The sequence below is a fragment of the Budorcas taxicolor genome, chromosome 19 (genome assembly GCF_023091745.1).
Source record: "Budorcas taxicolor isolate Tak-1 chromosome 19, Takin1.1, whole genome shotgun sequence".
Lineage (NCBI taxonomy): Eukaryota > Metazoa > Chordata > Mammalia > Artiodactyla > Bovidae > Budorcas > Budorcas taxicolor.
The window spans coordinates 35,360,450-35,376,823 of record NC_068928.1 but is presented as its reverse complement, the minus strand read 5'-3'; the positions used below and the strand labels follow the sequence as shown (position 1 = coordinate 35,376,823).

The 16,374-nt window shown below is 41.6% G+C and overlaps 1 protein-coding gene across 2 annotated transcripts in view; it reads right to left on the bottom strand.

The window, feature by feature from the left end:
* The window catches only part of SPAG9 (sperm associated antigen 9), a 153,986-nt gene extending 138,354 nt beyond the window's left edge, over positions 1–15,632 (bottom strand). For both annotated transcript variants that reach the window (XM_052658900.1, XM_052658901.1), the window contains exon 1: positions 15,330–15,632. In XM_052658900.1, coding sequence (XP_052514860.1) covers positions 15,330–15,632 — 303 coding nt within the window. The remainder of the gene's footprint in view (positions 1–15,329) is intronic.
* Between the last annotated feature and the right edge of the window lie 742 nt (positions 15,633–16,374).

Below are 16,374 nucleotides of genomic sequence, written 5' to 3'. Positions count from 1 at the left end.
GAGAAACTACCTTTTACATAACAAATTCAAGGTGTTCAGTGTGGCTCTAAAAGGAAAAGATGAGACTAGTAAAGTCAGAAGCAGCCAGACTACAAGGCCTTGTATGTTAGGAACTTTAGTCAATTCAAAAACAGACTTTAGACAGACCCACTAAAGGCTTTTACATGTGGAAACGATCTGATCAGATTGCCATTTTGGAGAGAACCAGGCACAGTGTGATGGACAATGTGTAGGCTCGCAATACAGGATGCAAATAGATCATTTATGGGACAGTTTGAGTTGCCCATTTATTTATTCAGAAATATTCAAAGGGTATTTCTTATGTGCCAGACCTGGTCTCCAGTTTGAATGAAAGAAGCTCCAGCTCTTCATAGTAGTAAGCTTTACTTTCAGAGTAGTAAAAATAGTTTTGAGAAGTAAAGAGATTCCAGATATATTTAGGAGTTGAAAACAAAAGAAGGCAGCAATGGGGATGAAGGAGAGAGAACAGTTAAGAATGATGACCTGGCTTCTGGCTAGGCAGACAGTGGTATCTACTCAGGAAGAGAATGAGCAAAGCAAGCTTGTGAGTTCAGTTCAGTTTTGGACATGCTGGGAGACATTCATGTCCAATAAGCAACAGTAATATGTATCTGAAACTCCAGATAGAGAGATCTGGACTTAAAAGGCTGTTCTTAGTAAGCTATCAGCTCCATAAAGGAAGAATTTTGTTTTACACACCACTGTATCCCAATAGCCACAGTACCAGGCACACAGCTGGCCTTCAATAAATATCTGTTAAATGAATGAATGAAATACACTATTTTGCAATAGTCAACAAAATGGTCACCAAACTGATCAGAATGGATTATGAGCTAGGCAGCGTACAGAGTGAGAACTTAAGGGGATCTTAGAAAAAGCACCAAAGAACACCAATGCTAACGAGAGTAAGAATAATCCACAGATAAGTAAGAGGAAAACCAAGAGATTTCAAAGTTAGAGAACCAAAATATATGTTTCTTACAGAATAAGTGACCGAAAGAGACAAATGTTGCTAAGAAGTATGAGGAATAAGACAGAAAAAAGAAGAAAGACATCTGAGAGTGTGATTCACTTTTGTGAATTTTCTTATTTTTTTCTTCTTTTTGGTTTTTGTTTTTTGGTTGAGCCACACAGAACTTGGTCCTCCTACTAGGGATCAAACCTGTGCCACTGCAGTGAAAACATGGAGTTCTAACCACTTAGTGCCAGGGAATTCCTATCACCTTTGTGAATTTTCAAGAATATGAGGAGGAGAAATTCTAGTATGCCTAACATTTCGTATCTAAATAATGACTCTACATATCTAAATAATGAGATGGACTGCTTACCCTTATAAACTTGTTTGTTCTATCTAACATCCCTGCCTCTCCACTCTCTATCACCTCACCTCTATTTCCTGCGTAACACGTACCACAATCTATAATTAACTGGTTTGTTATTACAATATAAACTGTAAGAAAGGAAGGGCTACTTTTCTTGTCTGATCTGTTTGTGGACACATTCCCAGAGTCTAGAATAGTCCTGGCTCAATAAATATTTCTTTTTTCTGATCATTCATGTGTCCTGTTTATCTCCCTATGGGAATGGGACAGGGAAGAACTAAAAGACTATGGAGATTCCTCTCAGCCCTTAAAAAAATACCTGCAAGAAAAGCAAGTAAAAATACACTTTAAGGACTTCCCTGGCAGTTCAGTGATTATGACTCCGTGCTTCCAATGCAGGGGGCGTGGCTTCTATCTTGGCTGAGAAACTAAGATCCCATGTGCTTCCTGGTGTGGCCAAAAAATAAATTTAAAAGAAACCAAGATTTTAAAAGAAAAAAGATTTTAAAGCATAGCAACAGAATCGAGAAACACAAAAATCCTGAATTCATCCCCTATAGAGGATCTAATCAGCGGGAGCGCAAATTAGAAGGAAAAAATTCTTCTAGGGCTCTATAATCCTAGTGGAGCAGGTAAACAATCAGAAACAAGGTACCCTAAAATATATGCAAGACTAAAAAAAAAGTTGCCAGAGAAAACATTAAATGGAGGGTAGTTTCTCAATCTCTGCATTTCAAAGCTTAAAACGGGAAAAATAATCCATTAAACTTTTATACTATAATCTTAAAAAAAAATTAGACAATTTTAACTGCTTTGTAGAACTCAGGTTTAAATTTCTATTTATAGAAAAGCAGTTAAACTGCAATAATTTCGTCCTTTCCAGATGAGTGCCATTAGCTCACTATAAAAACACTAACTTACTCATCTTTATAACCAACACATGCTCTGCTCTAAAAAATTAATTCACAGACTTCCCTAGTAGTCCAGCGGTGAAGACTCTGTGCTTCCAGTGCAGAGGATGCGGGTTCAATCCCTGGCTGGAAAACTAACATCCCATATGCTATTCAGTACAGCAAAAAAAAAAAAAAAAAGGCAAAACACAAACTCAAATGGAATACTAGATATTAGAAAATGTTCTCCTATGTAAATAAAGTTATGACTATATGGTAGAATGCATTAATTTTTATGATAAGTACTTTTAAGTACTGAAGGGCGAAACGTCATAACATCTGCAATGTACTTTGAAATGGTTCACAATGTAAAAATATGTGTATGCATGTGTGTGTGTGTGTAAAATTTGTTGCTGCTGTTCAGTCACCAAGTTGTGTCCAACTCTTAGTGATCTCACACACTGCAGCACACCAGACAGGCTTCCCTGTCCTTCGTATCTCCTGGAGCTTGCTCAGACTCATGTCTGTTGAATTGGTGAGCTGTCTAACCATCTCATCCTCTGCCACCCTCTTCTCCTTTGCCCTTCAATCTTTCCCAACATCAGGGACTTCTCCACTGAGTCGGTTCTTCATGTCAGGTGGCCAAAGTATTGGAGCTTCAGCATCAGTCCTTCCAATTGATTTCCTTACATTTAAGAATTTGATCCATTTTATTTTTGTGCATGGTGTTAAGAGAACATTCTAATCTCATTATTTTACATGTAACTGTCCAGTTTTCCCCCCACCATTTATTGAAGAGACTGTCTTTTCTCCACTGTATATTCTCGCCTCCTTTGTCATACACTAAGTGACAATTAACTGAATAGCAAGGAGAGATAAGAAAGCCTTCTTCGGTGATATCAATATCACTAACCTCAGATATGCAGATGACACTACCCTTACGGCAGAAAGTGAAGAACTAAAGAGCCTCTTCATGAAAGTGAAAGAGGAGAGTGAAAAAGTTGGCTTAAAATCCAACATTCAAAAAACTAAGATCATGGCACCCAGTTAGATCACTTAATGGCAAATAAATAGGCAAACAATGGAAACAGTGACAGACTTTATTTTCTGAGCTCTAAAATCACTGCAGATAGTGACTGCAGCCATGAAATTAAAAGGTACTTGCTCCTTGGAAAGAAAGAAATAAAGGGAAACAGTAGAATGGGAAAAATTAAAGATCCCTTCAAGAAAATTGGAGATACTAAGAGAACATTTCATGAAAATATGGGCACAATAAAGGACAGAAATGGTATGGACCTAACAGAAGCTGAAGATATTAAGAAGACGTGGCAAGGATACACAGAAGAACTATACAAAAAAGATCTTCATGACTCAGATAACCATGATGGTGTGCTCACTCACCTAGAGCCAGGCATCCTGGAGTGTGAAGTCAAGTGGACCTTAGGAAGCATCACTACAAACAGTTAGTGGAGGTGATGGAATTTCAGTTGAGCTATTTCAAATCCTAAAAAATGATGCTGTGAAAGTGCTGCACTCAATACGCAAGCAAACTTGGAAAACTCAGCGTGGCCACAGGACTGGAAATGCTCAAAATTCTCCAATCCAGGCTTCAACAGTACATGAACCGTGAATTTCCAGATGTTCAAGCTGGATTTAGAAAAGGCAGAGGAACAAGAGTTCAAATTGCCAACATCCGCTGGATCATGAAAAAAGCAAGAGAGTTCCAGAAAAACATCTACTTCTGCTTTATTGACTAGGCCAAAGCTTTTGACTATGTGGATCACAAACTGTGGAAAATTCTTCAAGAGATGGGAATACCAGACCACCTGACCTGCTTCCTGAGAAATCTGTATGCAGGTTAAGAACCAACAGTCAAAACCAGACATGGAACAACAGACTGGTTCCAAATTGGGAAAGTAGTACATCAAGGCTGTATACTGTCACCATGCTTATTTAACTTACGTGCAGAGTACACCAAGTGAAATGCCAGGCTGGATGAAGCACAAGCTGGAATCAAGATTGCCAGGAGAAATATCAATAACCTCAGATATGCAGATGACACCACCCTTATGGCAGAAAGTGAAGAACTAAAGAGCCTCTTCATGAAAGTGAAAGAGGAGAGTGAAAAAGTTGGCTTAAAACCCAACATTCAAAAAACTAAGATCATGGCATCCAGTTCCATCACTTAACGGCAAATAAATAGGAAAACAATGGAAACAGTGACAGACTTTATTTTCTGAGCTCTAAAATCACTGCAGATAGTGACTGCAGCCATGAAATTAAAAGGTACTTGCTCCTTGGAAGAAAAGCTATGACCAACCTAGACAGCATATTAAAAAGTAGAGACATTACTCTGCCAGCAAAGGTCCATCTAGTCAAAGCTATGGTTTTTCCAGTAGTCATGTATGGATGTGAGAGCTGGACTATAAAGAAAGCTGAGCACTGAAGAATTGATGCTTTTGAACTGTGGTGTTGGAGAAGACTCTTGGGAGTCCCTTGGACTGCAAGGAGATCCAACCAGTCCATCCTAAAGGAAATCAGTCCTGAATATTCACTGGAAGGACTGATGCTGAAGATGAAACTCCAAAACTTTGGCCACCTGATGCAAACAAAAGACCCTGATGCTGGGAAAGATTGAAGGCAGGAGGAGAAGGGAAATATTGAAGGCAGGAGGAGAAGGGGAAGACAGAGGATGAGATGGTTGGATGGCATCACCAACTCAATGGACATGAGCTTGAGCAGGCTCCAGGAGTTGGTGATGGACACGGAAGCCTGGTGTGCTGCAGCCCATGGGGTCGCAAAAGTCAGACACGACTGAGCGACTGAACTGAACTGACCATGGGTATGCGTGTGTTTATTTCTGGGCATTTTATCTTGTTTCACTGGTCTATATTTGTTTTTGTGCCAGTACCACACTCTTGATTACTGTACCGTTACAGGATAGTCTGAAGTCGTTTTGAGTCACTTCAATCATGTCCGACTCTCTGCGACTCCATGGGCTGTAGCCTGCCAGGCTCCTCTGTCCATGGCATTCTCCAGGCAACAACTGGAGTGGGCTGCCATGCCCTCCTCCAGGAATCTTCCCGACTCAGGGATCAAACCCACATCTGCATTGGCAGGCAGGTCCTTTACCACTGATGCCACCTGGGAAGTCTGAAGTTGGGACCCTGATTTCTCCAGATTCATTTTTCTTTCTCAGGATTGCTTTGGCTCTTTGGGGTCTTTTGTGTTTCCATATAAATTTTAGAATTTGTTGTTCTAGTACTGGGAAAAGTGTCAGTGATAATTTGATATAAATTGCATTAAATTGAAAGATCACCTTAGGAAGTATAGTCATTTTGAAAATATTGATTCTTCCAATCCCAAAACACAGTATATCCTTCCATCTGTTTGTGCTATCTCCAACTACTTTCATCAGTGTCTTATACTTTTCAGAATACAAGTCTCTGGACTCCTAAGGTAGGTTTATTTCCAGGTATTACATTCTTTTTGATGTGATGGTAAAAGATTGCTTCCTTGATTTTTCTTTCTGATCTTTTGATGTTAGTATATAGAAATGCAAGAGATCTGCATATTAATTTTGAATCCTACAACTTTACCAAATTCACTGATGAGCCCTAGTGTTTTTCTGGTAGCATCTTTAGGATGTTCTGTGTATAGTATCATGTATATCAAACAGTAACAATTTTACTACTTCTTTTCCAATTTATATTACCTTTATTTCTTTCTCTTGATTGCCATGGCTAGGACTTCCAAAACTATGTTAAATAAAATTGGTGACAATGGACATTCTTGCCTTGCTCCCAATCTTAGAAGCAATGAATTCAGCTTTTCATCACTGAGAATGATGTCAGCAATGGGTTTGTCATATATGGCCTTTATTATGGCCTCTATTCCCACTTTCTAGAGAGCTCTTATCATAAATGGGTGTTGAATTTTATCAAAACCTTTTTCTGCATCTACTGAAATGATCATATGCTTTCTTTTTATTCTCACTTTGTTAATGTGGTGTATCACACTGACTGATTTGTGCATACTTAAGAATCCTTGCATCTCTGGGATAAATCCCACTTGATCATAGTGAATGGCTCTTTTAATGTCTTGTTGAATTCAGTTTGCTAGTATTTTGCTGAGGATTTTTGCATCTATATTCATCAGTATCAGTTCAGTTCAGTTTCTCAGTCGTGTCCAACTCTTTGCAACCCCCATGGACTGCAGCACACCAGGCTTCCCTGTTTATCAACAACTCCCAGAGCCTGCTCAAGCTCATGTCCATCGAGTCAGTGATGCCATCCAACCATCTCACCCTCTGTCATCAGTATAATTGGCCTATAATCTTTTCTTTTGATATCTTTGGTGTTGGTATCAGGCTGATGGTGGCCTCACAAAATGAGCATGGCAGTATTCCTTCCTCTGCAGTTTTTTTATAACAGTTTCAGAAGGATAGGTGTTAACTCTTCTCTAAATGTCTGATAGAATTCACCTGTGAAGCCTTCTGGTCCTGGACATTTGTTTGCTGGAAATTTTTTAACTACTGTTTTCAATTTCAGTACTTGTGAATCATCTGTTGACATTTTCTATTTCTTCTTGGTTCAGTCTTGGAAGGCTGTACCTAAGAATCTGTCCATTTCTTCTAGGCGGTCCATTTTATTGGCACATAGTTGTTTGTAGTAGTGTCTTATGATCCTTTGTATTTCTGTGTTGTCAGTTGTAACTTCTCCTTTTTCATTTCTAGTTTCATTGATGTGAGTCCTCTCCTTTTTTCTTGATGAGCCTGGCTAGAGGTTTATCAATTTTGCTTATCTTCTTGAAGAATCAGCTTTTAATTTCATTGATCTTTGCTACTGTTTTCATCTTTATTTCACTTATTTCTGCTCTGATTTTTGTGTAATTTTTTTCCTTCTACTAAATTTGGGCTTTGTTTGTTCCTCTTTCTCTAGACGCTTTAGGGGTAAGGTTAGTCTGTTTATTTGAGATATTTCTTGTTTCCTAAGGTAAGATGGTATTGCTATAAATGTCCCCCTTAGAACTCCTTTTGCTGTATCCCCAAAGTGGTGGACCATCATGTTTTCACTGTCATTTGTCTCTAGCTATCTTTTTATTTCCTCTTTGATTTCTTTAGTGATCCATTAGCTGTTCAGTGACATATGTTTAGCCTCCATGTATTTGTGTGTTTTTCTTAGTTTCTTCCCCTGTAATTGATTTCTAATCCCATAGCATTGTGGTCAGATAAGATACTTGATATAATTTCAATTTTCTTAAAGTTATCGAGGCTTGATTTGTGGCCCAAGATATGACCTGTCCTGGACAATGTTCCATGTGCAGTTGAGAAGAAAGTGTATTTAGCAGCTTTCAGATGGAATATTCTTTAAATATCAGCAGGGACATTACTTTGCTGACCGAGGTCCGCCTAGTCAAGGCTATGGTTTTTCCTGTGGTCATGTATGGATGTGAGAGTTGGACTGAGAAGAAGGCTGAGCGCCGAAGAATTGATGCTTTTGAACTATGGTGTTGGAGAAGACTCTTGAGAGTCCCTTGGACTGCAAGGAGATCCAACCAGTCCATTCTGAAGGAGATCAGTCCTGGGATTTCTTTGGAGGGAATGATGCTGAAGCTGAAACTCCAGTACTTTGGCCACCTCATGCGAAGAGTTGACTCACTGGAAAAGACTCTGATGCTGGGAGGGATTGGGGGCAGTAGGAGAAGGGGACGACAGAGGATGAGATGGCTGGATGGCATCATGGACTCGATGGACATGAGTCTGAGTGAACTCCGGGAGATGGTGATGGAGAGGGAGGCCTGGCGTGCTGCGATTCATGGGGTTGCAAAGAGTCGGACACGACTGAGTGACTGAACTGAACTGAACTGAAAGTCCATCTGATCTAATGTGTCATTTAAGGCCTGTGTTTCCTGATTTTCTGTGTGGACGATCTGTCTCTTGATGAGAGTGAGTTATTAAAATCCCCCAAAATTATTGTTTTTCTGTTGATTTTTCCTTTTACGGCTGTTAGTATTTGCCATAGATATTGAGGTATTCCTATGTTGGATACACACATATACATATATACAATTGTTATATCTTCTTCTTGCATTGATCTTTTGATCATTATATAGTATCCTTCTTTGTCTCCAGTAACATTCTTTATTTTGAAATCTATTTTGTCTGATATGGGTACTGCTACTCCAGCTTTCTTTTATTTCCATTTGCATGGACACTTTTTTCTATCCCCTCACTTTCAGTCAGTATGTAGGCACCAGAAGTCTTGAGTGAATTCCACGGCCTTGTACTGAAGCTAATAACTAAATATCATTGGCCAAAATTTCAAAATGTATAGGATTCATACACATATATTTTTAAATATCATCTTTTTTGATAGACACATTACATACATGATTAAACTGCTTCTATGCTTTTATTTCTTATCTCAACCTAGAAATTTAGGTAATAGCTACATTCTTTGTAAGTGCTGAGCACAGCAAAAAAAAAAAAAAAAGGTGTTTTTAAAATAACTCAACCATTAGTCAAGGGAACAAAAGAAAATGTATTTGGCTACATTATTCTAATACTAGTTCTCCCGGGAACCAAAAGTATTTAAGTACATAGTGTGTAGTTAAAGGTAAGCTAAGGAATCCAAGAAACTCACTCACCAAACACAGGCACAGAACTGGATCAGTGACCTGTGTCATATACCACAGTAATCTAGTAAGTCGTTTTTACTCAACTAATCCATCCTGGTACCTTGGCCATTTTCATAGTCTCTTTTGTGATTTTAAATAAGTAAAATGTGAATGTCACTATCCCAGGGACACATAATAGATACTAAGAAACTTAAATTCAGAAATCTCTGAAAGGTAAACGGTAAACTGTTAGCTCCTCAGTTGTGTCTGACTCTTTGCGACCCCACAGACTAGCTTGCCAGGCTCCTCTGTCCACGGAATTTTCCAGGCAAGAATACTAGAGTGGGTTGCGATTCCCTTCTCCAGGGGATCTTCCTGACCCAGGGATCAAACCTGGGTCTCCTGCTGCAGGCAGGTTCTTTACCATCTGAGCCACCAAGAAATCCTGAAGGTAAATGGTAAGATCTATCTTAATAGCTAAACAATAAGTATCTCTGATTACCATTTCAAAAGGTGACATACACACCCTCTCATCAAAGTAAGCAAGAAAAACAAACAGATTGTTCATTTCAGAAAGTGCCTGGAAGTAGGGACTGACAGGCAAGGACATATCTACTCTGACAAGGGGCAGTGTGAAGCTTATTTCAATAGTTCAGCAAAAAATAAAAATAAAAAGGTATTTTCAAAATATGAAAATACGTATTTTTAAAATGTACTGGTTTTATGTATAAATTCATTTGCATATACAGAGATCAATGAAGCACTAAAGTGTATTTTGAGCATTCTAAAACTTAGGTTTAAAGAAGTTAAGATGTAACAGTCCAAAAAGCTGTTGACCCTTGCTGTAACTAAACCAAGACAGAGAAATGAAGTCAGCACCTCAGTTATCCTTGGACCAAAAATCTTTAGTTCCCTAAAGATACCACAAGATACTGGTTTTAAAAACCACTGGATTTCTTGGATTCCTTAGCTTACCTTCCTTGGTGGCTCCATGGAAAAGATTCTGCCTGCCAATGAAGGAGATACGGGTTCAATCCCTGATGCAGGAAGATCCCACATGCCACAGAACAGCTAAGCCTGTGTGCCACAACTACTGAGCCTGTGCTCTAGAGCCCAGGAGCCGAAACTCCTGAAGTCCACACGCCCTAGAGCCCGTGTTCCATGACAAAAGAAGCCACGGCAATGAGAAGCCTGCACACCACAACTAGAGAACAGCCCCGCTCACCACAATGAGAGAAAAGCCCATGCAGCAACAAACGCCAGCACAGCCAAACATAAATAAATAAGATTAAAATTAAAAAACACTGAACAAGTGGTTTGAAAACTTCATGTCAAATGTTCAATGGACCAGCAAATTGCTCTGTACTAACAGATCATCTGCGCATATAAATAAACCACCATTCCACTACTGTTCCACGGTAGTGAAATAAACCTACTTTTAAAATTATTATTATTTGCCTCACTGTGCAGTATGGGGGCTCTTAGTCCATCCCTCCCCCACAACCAAGGATCAAACCCATGCCCCTGTAGTGGAAGCTCAGAGTTCTAACCACTGGACCACCAGGGGATCCCCAAAGCCTACTTAATAGCAAATTAAACTCCTTTTGATACCAGAGTAATAGAATTAAAACTAAAGAACCATCATAAATATCAATTCAAATAACAACTTTGCCAAAGAAACAAAATAAACAACGTTGAAGCAAATACGGAATTTCTGTTTTTAAGATCCTAAGTCCTCAACAAATATAAGCTACAGTATTCAAAATTACTCTTCACGCCTGTCTTGAACTGAAAAGACTTCAAATATTCCTTTCTAAGTATTTATTGAAGAAGTTGACTTTCATTATAAATTATTTCACAAACAAAAATTAATTTCCTTAGCATTTTTGAATAACATATTTTTATGGGGACTTCCCTGGTGGTCCAGTGGCTGAGGCTCCTCACTCCCAATGCAGGGGGCCTTGGTTCAATCCCTCGTTAGGGAGTGTGATCCCACATGCTGCAATTACAGATCCTGCATGACACAACTAAGACCAGGCACAGCCTCAATAAATAAATTTTAATTTTAAAAAATAATATATTCTCATGAAAGAATGAGAACTACAACATCAATATCCACGCCTGCCTTCCTGCCCACAAATCTTATCATTCACTCTCATGTGCACAGACTTGCAAAGAAAGCAACCTGATAACAAGTCTTCTTATGCTGTGCTGCGCTTAGTGGCTCAGTCGTGTCGCACTCTGCGACCCCATGGACTGCAGCCTGCCAGGTTCCTCGGTCCATGGGGATTCTCCAAGCAAGAATACTGGCGTAGACTGCCAGGCCCTCCTCTGGGGATCTTCCCAACCCAGGGATCAAACCCAGGTCTCCCGCATTGCAGGTGAGTTCTTTACCATCTGAGCCACCAGGGAAGCCCATGAATACTGGAGTGGGTAGCCTATCCCTTCTCCAGGGAATTTCCTGACCCAGGAATCAAACTGGGGTCTCCTGCATTGCAGGAGGATTCTTTACCAGCTAAGCTACCAGGGAAGCCCGTAAGTCTTCATATAAAATATCAATTGTTACCACTTTAAGTGCTGATTCATTGGAAAAAAGTTAATTAGAAAATTCTCAGTAATATCCCTCACCTATGCATTTAATCACTTCATTTTAGACAAAAACCCACAGAAAAGCAGTCCTAAAAACCACATAATCACATCATCTTCTTCCCAGCAAAGATATTCTGTCTTCATATATGCTTCTACTACTCAAGGAGGATGAAGAGGGTACATCTTCATTTTTATGTGCAATCTCCCTCCAGTCAATCACGCTAAACTCTCACTTTAAAACTAAATTCACTATGTATAACTGGATCACTTTGCTATACATCTGAAATTAACACAGCACTGCAAATCAACTATACTTCAATAAAAAAAAATTTAAAACGAATTTCTTAAGAAAAGTTTTCTTTAATTCATTTGCCTATTTCAGGGAAATTTTTTTTTAATTACTCAAAACAAATCATGTCTATTCTAAAAGAATCAGAATTTACACAAACATAAAAAAACACTAACATATTCTTCCTAAGAATAACATCTCTCTCTAGATTTTTTTTTTTTTTTTTTTGGTCTGTGTCACACAACTTGTGAACTGTTTTTGTAATCAATGATTTAACAGATCAGTTGTTCATAGATTCACAGGTTTACCTTGGATAGAGTAGACAGGAAATGTTGAGCTGAAGAAGTGAAATTTAAGCTGAGTCAAAAGTGAGGAGCTAGTCAGGATAAAGCTCTGAGGGAAAAGTATTCTAGGCCAAGGGGGTGAAGGCATCAGACAGTACTTGGTTAAATGGAAAAACATATATATGGTTGGGGACTTCCCTGGTGGTCCAGTGGCTAAAGCTTCGTGCTCCCAATGCAGGGGACCAGGGTTACATCCCTGGTCAGGGAACTAGATCCCACATGCCTCAATAAGGTCAAAGATCTCGTGTGCCACAACTAAGACCTGGTACACACATAAATAAATATTTTAAATATATACTGTTGTTGTTCAGTCGCTAAGTCATACTCGATTCTTGGCAACCCCATGGACCACAGAATGCCAGGTTTTCCAGCCCTTCATTATCTCCTGGAGTTTGCTCAAATTCAAGTTGATTGAGTCATTGCTGACATCCTACCAGCACATCCTCTGTCGCCCCCTTCTCCTCAAGCCCTCAATACTTCCCCAGCATCAGGGTCTTTTCTATCGAGTCCATGCCTCGCATCAGGTGGTTGAAGTGTTAGAGCCGCACCATCAGTCCTTCCAATGAATATTCAAGGTTGATTTCCTTTAGGACTGACTGGTTTGATCTTGCTGCCCAAGGGACTCTCAACAGTCTTCTCCAGCACCACAGTTTAAAAGCATCAGTTCTTCAGTGCTCAGCCTTCCTTATGGTTCAGCTCTCACATCCATACATCACTATGGGAAAAACCACAGCTTTGACTACATATATATATATGGCTGGAGCAGGGAGCCCAAAGGGGAGAGTGGTAAGCTATAAAATGAGATTTCTTGACTAGGATTTGAAGCTGGTTATAAATCTATATAAAATCAGCCCTTCTTCAGATTATTTTTATAGACTCAAAACCAGCAGGTTAACTCATCACAACAAATTCAAATTAACGCAAAGAAAAAGACAGAAGGTATTCAAATTAAGTAATATCATTATAATAAAGACTACATTTCCTATTTAAAGGCCACAAAACTTAGAGAAAATTAAACACAGAATCATTTCTGCAAGTTTACCTGAGAGAGACTGAATTTCTGAGTACTTGGGTAAAACTTGATCCATGATCTTACATGAAAACTAGTAACAAGACGACTTTACATTTGCGGTCATCTAGCCATCAACATTCTTAGTCTCAGGTCATGCTTCATTACATAGAACTTACCTGCACATTTGAAAAAGCATCAATTACAAAAGAAGTCATTGGATAGCCACTTCTTACATGTCATTTACTTAAGAAATTAATATATAATCCAGAGTCTAGCAGCTTAGTTAGTTGTATTTTCTGATTCTGCAACCTGTGGCAGATGGTTTTCCTGGCATGCATGACCCTGGCATTTTGCCCATGTTTACATGGACTGACAGGAGTTTAAGGCTGATGGGAGTAATTTCTTGCTTTTTAAAATTATGTATTTATTTACTTATGGCTATCCTGGGTCTTTGCTGCTGTGCGTGGGCTTTCTCTAGTTGCAACGAGCTGGATGAGGGGGAACAACTCTTCCTTGGGGTGTGCAGGTTTCTCCCTGCGTGGCTTCTCCTGTTGCAGAGCACAGGCTCTAGGGTGTGTGCGTTTCATTAGCTGTCAAGTGCACAGGCTTAGTTGCCCCACGCCATGTGGAATGTTTTCAGAACACATATCAAACCTCTGTCCCCTGCATTTCCAGGCAGACTCTTAACCACTGGAGCACTAGGGAAGTCCAACAATTTCTTTTATCTGTGATAATAAAGTCATGCCGGGCCTGTTCCTCACCTGTGTGTATATTTGGTTAATTCCACAGTCTTCCCATGTACATCCATAAAATAGCAAGGGCCTCTCTGAGCATGAAGACATGGCAAGTCATCTCAGGAGTAGTACATAAGCTCCATTCCATAAAGAGTGCTAGTAAACTAGTGGAAATTGTGATTCATCCTTAGATTTTCTTTTCCAACCTTTCCTTCCATATATACTTGGAAATACTTTTGCAATAAAGTCAGTTTTGTTTGGCAAATTCATTAGCATCCCTTTGAGACAAATGGATCACAAAATCAGAACTGAAAAGCATCATGCAGTCAAACTTAAGGAAAACAACAACTAATTGACCTCATACAAAGGCACTAAGTAAAAAAAGTTTACACGGTGTACTATTTAGTGTCAGGAAATGAGCTGCACACCTTTAAAACTTTTCAATTATTTCTGAAAGACAGTATGTCATTCCTTCAATAATTAGTTATTTAGCTTCCTTCTATCACCATATATTTACCCAGGTTTGCTAGACACTCAGGAAACAAAGATGAACAGGACACTTCACCTACATCAGATAAATTCCACAGAAATAATGCCAGCATATACTGAAAGCCAGAATCCTTGACCACCTCAAGAAGTTAAAACACCTATCACTTGCACTCCAGAGCTCCAAAAGGCTCAAAGTCAAGGTTGGGGCACCGAGGTCACTGAAGTTAAAAGCTGAGGTATTATAAAGTTAAAAGCTGGCCAAGTGCAGTCTCTGAAAAGAGTTGCCAACTGTCACCCACATCTCCTTAACCCGCCCCCTACCACTTCCCCGTCCTTTTCATAAACAGTTTTTAAAGGGAACTGTCCAAGGTTACCACCTGACAAGGAAGAGTGCATTGATGTGGTATACCAATACAATAAAATTGTATACTCTCCATATTTACAGAGTATTCCCATACATCTAAGTGTCGACAAAGTCTCAACCAACGCACGTAACACATAAAATAAAACTTCCTCAGTAGGGTTAAAATATCAAGAAACTGACCGAAAGAGGAAGATATCAAACTTCCCAAAGCAGCAACCCCCAGGAAAGGTACCGGAACCAGCGGAAGTTACATATCCAGGACAGTTGTTTAAAGGCGCTCCACCCACCACCCCAAGGTAAAAGTTTGAAACGCCGTCTGACTACCCCCACGGTGGTCGGAAACTTCCCTAAACTACAAGAGGCAGGCAGATACCCTAAAATACCGCTCTCAGCCAACCCCAGGTGCCCTCAGGCCAGGCTGTGGCTTCCTCCCCAGGCCTTCCTCCCCCATCTCACTCTCTTCTCCAAGACACTCACCCATCTCCCTGGGCGTCCAATGCTGGCCGGGGGTACTGGGCCTCTCGGCCGCCAGGCTCATTCCGACGAGCCTCGGACTGAGGCCTGCCCCAAGGAGGCTGGCGCGCCTCCCCTCCGAGACGGAGCGCGACCCCCCGGCCCTCGGGCCCGGCCCTCACCCTTCCCTCTGGCCGGCCTCACCTCCTCTGCGTGCTTGCGCAGCGCCTTCTCTCGCTCGTACTGGGTGATGAGCTGCTCGTTGTCGTCCCGGAGCAGCTCCAGCTCCACCTGGTGCTCTTGGTCCTGCGCGAACACCGAGTCCAGGTTCTCCAACACGGCTACCACCAGTGGCATCAGCTCCTTGACCACCTCCTCGTCGTAGCGCCCGATGAGCCGCTCGAACTCGCGGTAGATGGAGCCGGCCAGGCCGGACACCCGCTCCGACATCACGGCCCCGGAGCCGCCGGGCTCCTCCTGGTACACCACACCGTCCTCCAGCTCCATGGTGGCGGGCTGCCCGCCGGCCGGGGGCGTCTCCGGCTGAGAGGGCGACACGGGCCCGCACGGGACGGGGCCGCTGCGGCTGGCGCTGGGGCTGGGCCCGGCGGGGTGGGGGCCCGAGCCGGAGGAGGGGAGGGGTGAAGCGAGCGTACTCAGCCCAACCGCCGCTGCACCAACTGCCGGGGCGGCCGGGCTGCGCGCGCCACACGTCACTGAAGGGGCGGGATCCGCCCGTGTCAGCCCGTAGGGCGGGCCCCGCAGGAGGCCAGGCGCGGTCGGGGGCGGGGCCAATGCAGCACCCTGCGCCCGCGGAGGCGGCGTTGCGTCAATACTGGGCGCCTCGCGGACGTCGTGTAAGCCAATGGGAAAGACTGCGATAGGAGGGTGGTGAGAAGTACCCACCTCAGGCGCGATTTGCGGGCCGAGCCCCAAAGGAAACCGAGGGTTTCTGGAAGAGTGATTAGCAGTCCAGAATAGCCAACATTTTATTAGTTTTTATAGCGCACAAAGGGCTTTCATATTTGGGCCTCGTCACAGGCTTGGTGCGGTAGACGTTTTGGCCTTCGTTTCACAGACGCGGAAAGTAGGCCTGGAAAAGTTAATGGTTCACTCAAGGTCACGCAGCTAGAACGGGAAGGAGGCCGATCAGGGACTCAAAGCAGTTCTAAGAATTTGAGAATTCCGGACTCAGAGTAGTGGAACACAGGGAAAGGGAAAGCAACCTTAACGGGGAAAAGGTCCGCCT